Source organism: Canis lupus, chromosome 2 (assembly GCF_003254725.2).
Source record: "Canis lupus dingo isolate Sandy chromosome 2, ASM325472v2, whole genome shotgun sequence".
NCBI lineage: Eukaryota > Metazoa > Chordata > Mammalia > Carnivora > Canidae > Canis > Canis lupus.
This window is the reverse complement of record NC_064244.1, coordinates 65,263,693-65,275,839: the sequence shown is the minus strand read 5'-3', so window position 1 is coordinate 65,275,839 and position 12,147 is coordinate 65,263,693. Positions and strand designations below refer to the sequence as shown.

Here is a 12,147-nt window from a genome sequence, read left to right as displayed (position 1 = left end):
ACACCTGTCTTAAGTTACTCAGATTTTCTTCTCTTTGAGAGATTTTAAATATCCTTAACAATTTTCATCTTCGGAATTAACACTGGAACAATAGAGGGTGCTTTCCTGAGTTAGCTACCAAGTCCTTAAGCCTGTAGCAAGCAGGATGTAAATTATCTGAGTAGAGTATTGCTTCGTCTGATTTATAGATTGCATGTTTGAATGGAAAATATACCCTGTTGAGAATTTATATCTGCAACAGCCTCTTACAGTTTTCCTGGCTCAGCGTTACAGATCCATTGCATCATCTGGCGAATTGTGTCAGGCTGCCAAATGCTCCTCATGCGGCCCTCTCACAGTAACTGCTGTTTTTCAGGAGAAGCAAAGTATCTCACCATTTTGATCTTTGACTTAGAGTTTGGCCAGTCAGACTGCTTTTTGATCTAAGCCAGCCTTCTTATGGAAGTCTATTTGGAAGTCTATTTAAATTTATACATAAAACAGTAAGACTAGATCTGACCTGGGAGTTCCTTTTCTTAACTTGTGATTCATTGCCTGGATAATGCCAGGAGAAATAAATTAGGTGATTTATATGCCGAAGTCTTCCAACAATAATATTATTCCAGATAACACCCCAATGCCTTTGGGTAACTTTCAACAAATCACTTAACCTTTTTGATAGCTTCCCCATCTGTAAAATATGAGTGAGAGGAAAAAAAATATCTGGATTGAAATAATACTGACTTTGAAAAGTAATCATTATATGTATTTCCCAGTTGTTGCTTGAGGAACTATTTCTTTTTAATATATATGTTAGCTCAAAACATCAAATATTAAAAGCTTATGGACATTAGGAAATGTCTGTGAACAGTTTCAATATTTTTAAAAACAGTACAGGTATTTGCTACTCCAAGCAGTGTTGGCTATTTAGTAATTTACTGAGATTAGATTATAGTTTTTCATCTTTTGATGTGTTTTTCATCTTTTTGTGTGTCATAGTCCTGGATTCCTAATGTTCGGGGGGAGGGTGTTCTTAGATCTCATCTAGTTGTGTGTGTGTGTGTGTGTGTCCCCATAACTAGCCTGTTGAGTTCCTCCAGTGCTAGAGGGCTCACTGCGGTCTACAAATAGGTAAGTAAATAAATTGTTACAAAATAATCTTTATTTTCACCTCCCTGTAATTTTTCTAGTTCTGCCCTATAGGAGCATCTGGAATCTAAAGGTAAATCCCTCCCTTGTATAGCCCTTCTGGCATTAAAAAAAAAAGTCAGATCCACTTCCTATAAATGTTCTCTTTTTCAAGCTAAACATTTCTGTTCTCTTTACCATTCCTCGTTACCCACTCTCAAGACTTTCACCTTTCTAATTAGTCATCTCTGAGTGCTGCCTGTGAAACCAGTGTCCCTTTTAAAATGAAACACCCAGAGTGGAACTCAGTATTTCACAAGTGGCCTGAGGAATTGATGGTGTAAGACCACCAGCTTTCCTATTTTGATTATGTTTTTTTATGACTGTATCTCATGACTCTTAGCTTTTTTAGGTTATTCTCTTGCCTGTTGTGCCTACAGATACCGAACATCTTCAGTTGTTTTTCATACAAATTTCTGCTGAGTTTGGTCTCATTCTGTACTTATAGGGCAGTGTTGAATTTTATTAAACCCAAATGTAGAAGTTTGCAATTACATATATTTTATTGGTTCCAGCTACCATTGCAGCAAATGGACTTCATTTTCATCTGGATTATCATTAGTTTTAGGTCCTCTGGAAATTGGCATATATAGTATCTTCATGCTCATGTAGGAAACATCAGCCACTTTTTATTGAATACTGGTGATTCTTCCCTTTTTGATTTTAAAATACTAAAAAAGGGTTGTTGTGTCTAGTTTCTTTCAGTCAGCTGTTAATGTTGGTATCTACATTAGCTCCTGACTCATTATTGACCTCTTTAAACAAACAAACAGTATTTCATTTATGTTGTTGTGGATGTTATTATTTCTGGAAGTTTCTCCCGAACTTCCTGGTACCATTTCTGCACATTCATGTCATTCCCCTGTAAACTTCCTCAATCTCTGTTCTTTCATCTTTTGTCCAGACCCTTTAATCTGAGCTCATCAGCGAGTTGTCTAGGAAGCTACACTGGGTTTTTGCTTTTGTTTTTACATGTTAGTTTGTTTATTTTTAACATGCCTCTCTGTTTTCTTCCTTACTGAAATTATATGCAGTTGTGTAATAATGGACTTTATGCTGATTGCCTCCTATCCTTTGGATTGAAATGAGTTTTACTTTAGAGTGTTTTGCCAAGAGTTTTTGACTTTTCTCAGAACTTTTGAAATCTGATTCCCTAAAGTCTAGAATATGTGTCTGTCTAATCAAATCCAGTTTTTCAGGTACATCTATATTCTCTACCTGATGCTACCCATTCAAATCTATCCAAAGCTGGGTGACCAAATATGGTTGTGTTATATAATGGTTTGTGAAGAGGCTTATAGAATTTGAGTCTAACTTAAGTTTTTTTAAGAAAGCTCTGCTTAACCACATTTAGAATCTCCACAGATTCACTATGCTTGTATCAGCATATTTCCCTTCTTTAGAAGTCTCAAAGAAAATATACTGAATAGAGGTGACAAGCACAGTTCCTAGTGAAAACTAAATTTCTGTCTAAGATTAATTTGTGCTTTAGTTGGGAAAAAAGTTTTATTTTTCTGTTTCTTTCAGCTATATTTCAAGTGTAATAAATTCATCTAGAATTTTCTTAAATTGACAAATTTTGCATAAGAAAGCTCTTACATGTATCATCAAGGAGTAAATGATGTTTTACATGCTGCCAAATTTACTTTGGCAGTATAAATTGAAGAACCAAGGATTCATTTTTAAGTATAGGATAATAGTTGAAGATAAAAGTCCCTATAAAGGGGAAGGTTATAGCTGAAAATATATCTGAATATTTTAAAAAATAACAGTACCTTTAAGGAGGAATTTTTTAAATGCAAGGAAGTTACTACTTAAGAAAATATAATGAACTTTTAAATGTGTACTGTTTCATTAGTGTAAATGTTAATCATATTATTTCTGTCTATTTTTACAGGTGGTATTTAGCCAAAAATAAAATACTTTCCTTTGATGACAGGTATACCAGAGAGGCAGGGGTTCGCTCTCTGGACAGGAAGTTTGGGGCCATTTGCCGAGCTGTTGCTGTGAAGGTGGCAGAAGGACAACATAAAGAAGCCAAGTTGGACCGTTATGATGTGGCTGAGGGAGAAGGTCTGTGACCTTGATCTGGAGCTCTCAGGCTTGGTGGTAGGAGTCAATGGCAAAAAAAGTTAAATATGGAGGGATAGTGTTGGGTAGCCCTAGGAGCAGTGGCGCATATGACTCCACCAGTAAATACATCCAGTGAGTAAATAATAACTCGACATTGATGTATTTTATCAAGAGGATTTCTTTTACAAATAGTACAGAGTTTCAGCTAGAATAACACACAATATTAATGCTTTAATGATATTATAAATTTCTCCAGATTTATGATGGCATGCTTTATGTATGGGTTCTGGTGTTCTTTTTTCCTTCTGACCCAGACTGTTGTAAAATCTTTCAATATTTATAGCATAGAAAGTTATTGGACCAGTTAAAAAATCCAAGCTGTCTAAATACTGCAGGGGTAGATCTTTGTACTCTGGAAGAGCTTTATGTCATAATTTGTTTTTCTCACACATTTTCTTTGGTAGATATACAATTAAAATGTAATTTAGATTATTCTTTTTAAAGAAATAATCATGGAGGTGGTGATGATAGGGAAAGAAGGAGAATTTTAGGACTAGACAATCAAATGTGAACATTTCTGTTGGTACCCAGTTAGAATGTTGTGGGTCTCTCTGTCCCAGACTCATACGGGGTTTCCATTCATCATACTGTGCTGCTACATAGCTTGCCAAAACTTGCTTTAACAAACATGACTTTAGTAGGGAATTGAAATTTTCTATAGTAAAGAGATTTATTAGACTTTCTGTCATTTCCATAAGCTCTTTCTAGAATAGAGGTTGATGAATGTGGTGAACGGACCATAATTTGTGATCTGCTTCGTGGAATAAATATAAACATCTTCCCTGTTTTTCCTTCTCTTGCTAAGCACAGTGCACTTTATACTTTATCAACAAAAGAATGGACTTTCATATAATCTCTTATATCCAGTATGATGCTTCACCCCTGCTCCCACTGTGCCAAGAACCTTCCTGGTTCATTTTCTCCGAAGAATAAACTTCCCATCTTCTGTGCAACTGGAGAGGGGGAGTGTTCTTGCTATATGGAGTAGGGTTACGGATCTTAAGCTCTAATTGTTTCTTCCACAGACTTTAACATTTTTCTGTTTAGTATCCTTCCTCATTGATATTTTCAGGGATACCTCCAATTCCTGAGTCTTTATAGGATTTTATGAATAACTACCCTTAAGATATTAAGATTTCTCCTTTCCATAGCCTAAATGTTTGTTACTTACTCCCCACTCACTTTCTGTTTCATAAGGGTTTATGCTTTTTTAATTTCTTAATTGTCATTTTAGTAGGATTTGGAGAGGAAGTTTAAAGATAAACACATGTTCAGACTATCATTTTCAAAATCTGAATTTTTAAAAAGTGCCATAGGTAAGTGAGTCTATCAAGAATGGAATCACTGGCAAAGTTGAGTGACGGTGAAGAACTGAGGTATTTTTCTTCTTCTCTTTCTAAAATATAAGGCCTAGGTCCTCCTGAATTCCCCCCCCTTTTTTTTTAGTTTCCCCCTTTTTATTCTTAGAACACTCCCTTTGTGCTGTGGGCTGAAGCACCTGAGCTTACGTCTTTTTGTCCAAGGCAGACAATAAAATGAGGTTATCTAGTTCGCTTACTTTGAAAACTGCGTTTAGGATTGAGATGATATATTTGGAAATTTATACAAATACATTTAGAGGGATTGATGCCAAAGGAGACTTCCATAATTATGCAGTACTTAATGTTTATACGTATATCCATTAGCATATTTCTAATAATGTCTGTGATCATATTAGCTATTAAAAGATAACTCTGAAATATTCGAGCACTCATTCAAACAGCTTACGAGCTATGTGGGAACATGCAGTTTTTCATGGCAACATTTATTTATTTACTTGTTTGTTGGTTTTAAGTTCTTATTTATTTAAGTAATTTCTGCACCCAACGTGGGGCTGGAACTCAGGACCCCAAGATCAAGAGTCACATGCTCTTCTGACCGAGCCAGACAGATGCCCCTGGTTATTTTTTCTTAATCCATGATTCACAGAACAAACTCTAAATAATAACATGATTAAGCAGATTTGAGTGGTTATGATATTACCTAGGTCATACAGATGAATAAATAATTAGGATAAATACAAAAATATTAGGATAAATACTTGTTTCTTGATGGTGATTTTGGTTGTGATTGTCATTAGAGGCCTGTGGAGTCTAAGCTAGTTCTAATATTGTTAAGATGCCCTTGAGTTTACTGTGAATGAGTCTCCTCCAGATTTTGGTAAGATAATTATAAGGTATCTTGAAATTGATGTTTATCAACTCAGCTAATCCAAAAGGAAAATTCCTACAAAAGGGTCTGTGACAGGTTTTATGCAAAGTTCAAATAGAGCTAGCTTCATAACAAAGTTTCTCATTACAAAATGAATTATTTAAAATTAGAGTATAAAATAGAACAGTTATTGTAGAAATTTCAAGGAATGTAGTGAGGGAGTTATTTTTAATGTTAAAAATATTGCTGGACTTGGAATTACTGCCAGGAAGAAAAGTAATTTCAGGCCACAAGCTTCAAAACAGGCAGAACCCTCCAGTGTATCGAACGCTGTCTCTGGAGTAGGCCCAGAAACGCTGGTCTGTGAACAGTTGTCTTTGTATTTGTGGGGTCTGAACTGGCAGTTAAACAGAACAAATAATAATGGAGTTTAAAAGCCTGTTGAGATTTATAGTTGATCCACGTTAGAGGAGGAATATTTACGGTTTTGGTCACTTACCCATAAAATACGGGAATTACTTCATAAAAGCAGTGCTGCCTATGTTTTCTGCATGTTACTAGTGTATTCTGAATTGCACTTTTCCTTTCTGGGATATTAGTTGCGTTGGGAGATTTAAAAAATATATATATGTGGCCAAAGTTTTAGTCTCCTTTTTCCCTGCCTTTCAGCTATAGATAAAAATGTCTGATTTATTCAATTTTGCATCCTTGGATGTTTCTCTGCAAAGAATCGGGCAAATGTCCATTTTTTTCAAGTACATAATGTATCATATCTGTCCAGTTAACATCTAGTAAGATATTCCCCTCAAAAATTATCTTAAGAAAGGACTTACATTATAATCAGTCCTTATAGTTTTTCAGAATAAGAAGCATTCTCTATTTTTAAAAAATACAATATTTATTAGAGAAGCTACATTAAACTTAATCTCAAGCTGTTTCTTATTTCATAGAAAAGATGAAAAAGTTAGCTAGAAAAAAAAGAATTAACACGGATTTAATGATTGTTCATGAGGTATGTAAGATGCCATTATACATTAGCTTTTAAGATGTGACTTAAACCAATACTGTAACTGTTTAGGTTATGGAGATCACAGATAAATACTTAGAGGGAAAATGAATTAAACTAGCTAACATGTGAGAAGTGAATTGGGTACTTTGGGTCTGGGATGAAATTTCTGGTGGTGACATCAAACAGTTTCAAGAATGACCATGTCATAGACAGTCTGGATAGCTAGTTTAATATAAGTCCTCCAGCTTGTTCTTCAGGATTGCCTTTGCTACTGTAGGTCCTTCAAATATCCATATAAATTTTAGAATCAGCTTGTCAATTTCCACCAATAAATAAGTAAATAAATAAAATCTCCCGACACTTTGACTCATTGCATTGAATCTGTAAATCATTTTGGGGAGAATTGACAGTTTGATATTATCATATCTCCTAATTTATGACCAGAGTCATTTATTTAAGTCTTAACAATTATTTTAAGTGTTTTAATGGTTTTCAATGATGAGCTTTTAAATATTTATTCTTTAGATATATTCCTAGTTATTTGATCTTTATGTATGTATGTTATTGTAAATGATGTTTTTAATTTTTAATTTTCTGATTTTTGTTGCTACGATACGGGAAAACTGTATCGACCCATATCCAGCAAACTTGCCAAATTGACTTGTTAATTTTATCTATAGATATTTCTGGATTTACTGTGTATTTCATCAGTCCTCACAAATGCAAATAATGTTAGTTTCTATTTCTTCCTTTGCAGTCATTATACCTTTTATTCCATGTCTTCCCTAATTCTCTAGCTGGGACCTCCAGGAAGATGTTGAATAGAAATAGTGATTTAAAACCAATGTAGGCAGAAAAAAAAAACCTATGAAGAAATTACCAGCCTATGTAGCCTTTGTTTTGTACCCTTGCACCCCCACTCCTCACCTAATTGACAATGATAAAATCTCATTTGTACAGGATTCTCCGATTCAGTATCCCTTCACAACATTCCTCAATAGACTCTATGCTTTGCCTGTTTGATTCTGCTAACAGACACATATTTATAAACTTGGCTATCTGTCTCCTAGTCCCTGGAAAATAGAAGCTGTAAGTCAGAAAAAAAGCTGAGTAGTTGGATGGTTTGAGTCATAGGCAATAGGATTTGATGTCAATGAAAACATGCCTATCCTCTCATGATAGATTCTCTTGGGGCCCCTGCTGACCATAAAACGCTGGCTAGACCACAGATCTAACTGTGGCAATTTCTGTAGTTCGGTCTGTATCTCAGTTTGGGTTGCATTTTGACACATATTGTTTGTCTGATACGTTTGCCTTGTATACGGCAGTAAAATCAACCCAGTATTAAGTGGAAGAAGGTAGATGTAGTATGCTTAATTTTTTTGGTATGTCCCTTTAAGACAACTTTACAGTTAACAATGCGTCAAGATAAAATATTTGAATTTTATAGCACCAGTTCTCCTCATTCATTAACTTTAATTCTCCCAGTGGACCACACTACTGACCAGGAGAGGAAAGGTATCCTGCCACTGCCACTAAGTCTGCTTAGTACTCCCAGAGTTGGGGGGAGAGGGGGTGGGGTGGGCGGTGTCAGATACCCCGGGAAGAACCCTGGCTAAGAGGTTTGAATACCTGCTCCTTGCTTGTTGTGCTTTCTTCACTTTACATCCCACTCATTTCCTAGGACAGCTCTTCTTTTAGCCTTTCTCTGATCCACTTCCAGGAGGAATCCTCTTCTGTCAGGCCACCTTCAGTGTTCTTTATTGTAGCTTCCTGCCATTGGCTTCTTAGGCAGCAAGTGTCCTTTATGATAGTTATTTTAAGCAGGGCTCCTTTGTAATCAAAACAGGAACCTGTTCCTGCAGGAGAATCAAGTGTTTTAATCCTTTCAATTTTGTTTTGTTTTTTATCAGTTTTCTATAAATCTGAGTTGTACCCGTTCTCTCATCTACTGCCATGAATGCATTTCTTGTACTAATGGAGAATACTGTATATAATGTTATTAGGAAGGGACCTCAGAGCTTTATGTAACTTTCTGCTAAATTCTTCACTCTTTGACTTCTTGGAGCAATCTTCTACTTGTTGCAGGAACTCTCTCTGTCTTTTGGAATTTACATTAGTTACCTAAGGTTGTATAACAACAAATTACCCCAAAATTTAGTAGATTAACACATTTAACAAACATTTATCATCTCATAATATCTGTGGGTCAGAAATTGAGGGGCAGCTTAAGTTTACCTGGGAGTTCTGGCTCAAGACCTCTCATGAGGTTATAATCAAGCTGCCCATCAACTGAAAGCTCAACTCAGAGATCTTCCAAGGTCACCTATGTGGTGGTTAGCAGACTTCAGCTCCTTGTTGACTATTGACTGGGTCTTCATTCTCTTACCACATAGGCCCACAATATGGCCACTGGCTTTCCCTTCCACCAGTGAGAATGATACATGAAAAGGGAAAAACAGAGTCTAAAACAGAAGCAAATAAATAAATAAATAAATAAATAAATAAATAAATAAATAACAGAAGCTACAATCTGTTATAATCATCACTTCTCCCACATTCTGTTGGTCACATAGACCAACCCTGGTATGATAAGAGATGGCACTACAAGGGCATATGATTCTAGGAGGTGGGGATAATTGGGGGTCATATCGAAGATGGCTCTCACAGATTCTTTTTTTTTTCACTTATTTTAAAGAAGGCTTTTATACATCTCATTCCATTAATACCACCCCCATTTCCAAGAGTTGAAATAGTTTAGAGTTCTAGAGAGAACCTGTGGTTTGGTTGTTAATAGAGACTGGAAATTTCTCTGCTGCAGGAACAGTTAAGAGTAGCTACATTACTTTATTGGGTGGGCCTTCAGGGGAGAAAAGCTTAATAAGACCCACAAGCAAATGAATAGTTCTTGAGCAACCACTGAAACAACCTTTATTTGTCAGCTTTTAATGTGGATTTTGTCGATGTTCTTGTTTGTTTTCTTTGGGGACATAAAAACTTTGTTAACTGTTTTTAGTGAGGCAAGGATAATGGAGTAGTTTCCTATTACTTGGTTCCAGCTACATGTAAACATCCTCAAGTGCCTGAACCTGAACCTCATATCTTCCTTTCTGGCTAGTGTTAGAACAAAAAAGAGAGAGTAATTTAAATGTGTGCCCCTGAACCCCAAAACCACACACCAGATGTTTGGGTATTTATTTTAGATTGTTACAGTAGCAAAAAGTCAGATTTTTAGTTTCTGAAGAGATGCCTGTGTCTGATGGTTTGAGGTCTTTGAACACAATAAGACAAGTCCCAGTTTTAGTATTCATGGAAGCTGGATTTAAATTGGCCTATATATTCCTAATTGTTAAGCAGCATAACTTGGAAAATTTCTGCTTATTCTTATAGAATTTACCAATCTAAAAGGCTGTAGCAATTCAACAGTCATCACAATCTAAGACACTGTCAGAAGGCTTTTTCTAAGCCAACACTGAAGTTCATGCTGTTGAGTATATGTGCATCATACTTGAGCTGATTTCTTATCTTAGAAGTTTTAATTCAGTTTTGCATTTTCAGTATTTAAAGTCTTGCTTCCCCTGTTCATGTTTATCTTTCCTTTGATTGTATTAGTAGCTCAGGACAAATACAATTTTTTAAAAGGAACTCGGGTTAACTTTTGAGGAATATGGACTGAGCAGAGAGTTTTAGACCCAAGGCGCCTGGCTTGCTGGTAGCTAAAGCTGTGGAGTTTGTAGGGTTCTGTTACAGCTAATTGGATTTTACAAACCAAGATTACAAAAAAAAAATTTTTTTTTTAAGTTAAACCTAGAGAATAAGGCTTTCTGTGGCAAATACTTTGCATTTAGAGGCCTATTAGGCAGCAAGTAGTGCTTTAATACTGAAATGAAAATATCATGTTGGTATATACTGCCAATATCTTGAAGACATACTAAATATTCTTTTCTGACTAATTTACTTATTGTTCCCTCATCAATATTAGCCTGGTTTAAGAAAGATTTGTTTGCCTACTTTGCCTACATAGACTGGAAGGAAATGGCAATGAAGGAAAAACCCTACTTACAGGATGATAGGAACCAAACATTTGTTATTTAAACTCTATTTTGGGACAGGAAAGTCAAATATTGTCAAGGAATTAAAAAGCCATTGTTTCATTTAATGAATCATATAGGAAGATGTCATGACCTTTGAGTGCTATTGTCATATATGATCAAAACAAGCCTTTGAAGTTACAAGATATTAAAACAGTACTTATTTTTAATATTACAAATAGTCTCTGCATTTTCACTGATAATCCAAAAAGTTTCCCAAGACTATTTTATAAATCTCTAATACAGGAAATGAGATTTATTAATGCTCAAAACCTGCTTGGAGACAGTGGTCCATGCTCCTTTTTCTGGTACAAAGACCTTATGTCACAGACTCTTGTATAATTTTAACTCATTCAGTCAGTGAGTCAGCTAGCATTTATGCAAGGTTCTAGATTAGATCCTAGGAAGCAAATGAAAGAAAACTCCTCTAACAAATATATGGAGTCCATTGGGGGAGATCAATATGTTATAAATAAAAAATTATTAGATGTGAGATGTTTCAAGTGTGCTGGTGTTTAAAGTGCTGTGAGTCACTGAATTGATCACTGAAAGCTTCATTTTACTTATTACAGATATTTTAGCTCTTAAAATTGCTTTTAGTAAGTTGAGACAAAATGGTCATTTGCTTACATCTCAGAATTAATTAGAATACATAAATATATGGAAAAATGTTTCCTGATACTCTATTTTAATATTCTTTATTTTCATGAATATGTAACTACTACTAAAATTGAGAAATGTTTTACAATCATAATTTCCATCTATATCTCAATAGTTACTATGTAGAAATGTTTAGTAGGTGAATTTGAAAGAAAAGTATTTGGTAATGTTAAGGTTTGTTCTCAAAATAATGAATTAAATATTGGCAGAAGGCACTTAAAAGATTTTATTGCGAGCATGAGGGGTTTTCTGGGCATTTGAACCACAGATTTCTCCATTAGAGCTAGTTCCTTTAAAAAAAAGGGGGGGTGCAGATTGAAAATATGCAGGCACAAATGCCTTGGCAGCTCTGGTCAGTAACTTGAATCTCAGTTGCACTTAGCACACTTCCTTTGGCTGGGAGCATGGTTTTCTGGAAAAGATTAACCTGAAAATGACAGCACAAATTATACAGTTGGAAATATTCAGGTTTTTCTGATTTGTTTTTAAGATACTTTGTTTTCCTCTTTCTGCCTTCCCAAGAGAAAGCTCTCAGAAGCATTGTATCCATGGTCAGTTTAGCCCCAAGGCACATGCTTGTGCTATCTTATAAGAAATGATAAAGCCGTTTATAATCTCAGTATCTCACCTCACTTTTTAAAATAGACTCAGTTAAAAAAAAAAAAAAAACTTAGTTGTTTTTATAACTGCAATCATAAAAATCTTCCTCGTTATGCCTAAATGAAGTCTGGATCCATGTGTACGTGCCCTCACTAAAGAGATGAGATGTAAATCCTATCCCCCTTTATTCGTTCATGGATGACCCCTCTGCCAACTAGCTGTTAAAATACCTAGTAACCCACTTCCTACACGCATATACACAAATAATAGTTCAACTGAATCAGGAGCCCAGTGTAA

General features: G+C 35.3%; 1 protein-coding gene and 1 long non-coding RNA gene across 5 annotated transcripts in view; one reads left to right on the top strand and one right to left on the bottom strand.

Moving 5' to 3' along the window:
• Positions 1 to 12,147, top strand: part of LONP2 (lon peptidase 2, peroxisomal) — a 94,197-nt gene that overhangs the window by 55,366 nt on the left and 26,684 nt on the right. For all 3 annotated transcript variants that reach the window (XM_025447079.3, XM_025447081.3, XM_025447080.3), the window contains exon 11: positions 3,107 to 3,240. In XM_025447079.3, the coding sequence (XP_025302864.1) occupies positions 3,107 to 3,240 (134 nt within the window). The remainder of the gene's footprint in view (positions 1 to 3,106; positions 3,241 to 12,147) is intronic.
• Positions 1 to 12,147, bottom strand: part of LOC112659893 (uncharacterized) — a 56,059-nt gene that overhangs the window by 32,196 nt on the left and 11,716 nt on the right. The window contains exons 2-3 of one of the 2 annotated variants that reach the window (XR_003136566.3): positions 8,738 to 8,964; positions 8,132 to 8,358 (exon numbers count right to left, since the gene is read on the bottom strand). This is a non-coding gene — a long non-coding RNA (uncharacterized LOC112659893). The remainder of the gene's footprint in view (positions 1 to 8,131; positions 8,359 to 8,737; positions 8,965 to 12,147) is intronic. The other variant, XR_003136565.3, reaches the window with a different exon arrangement.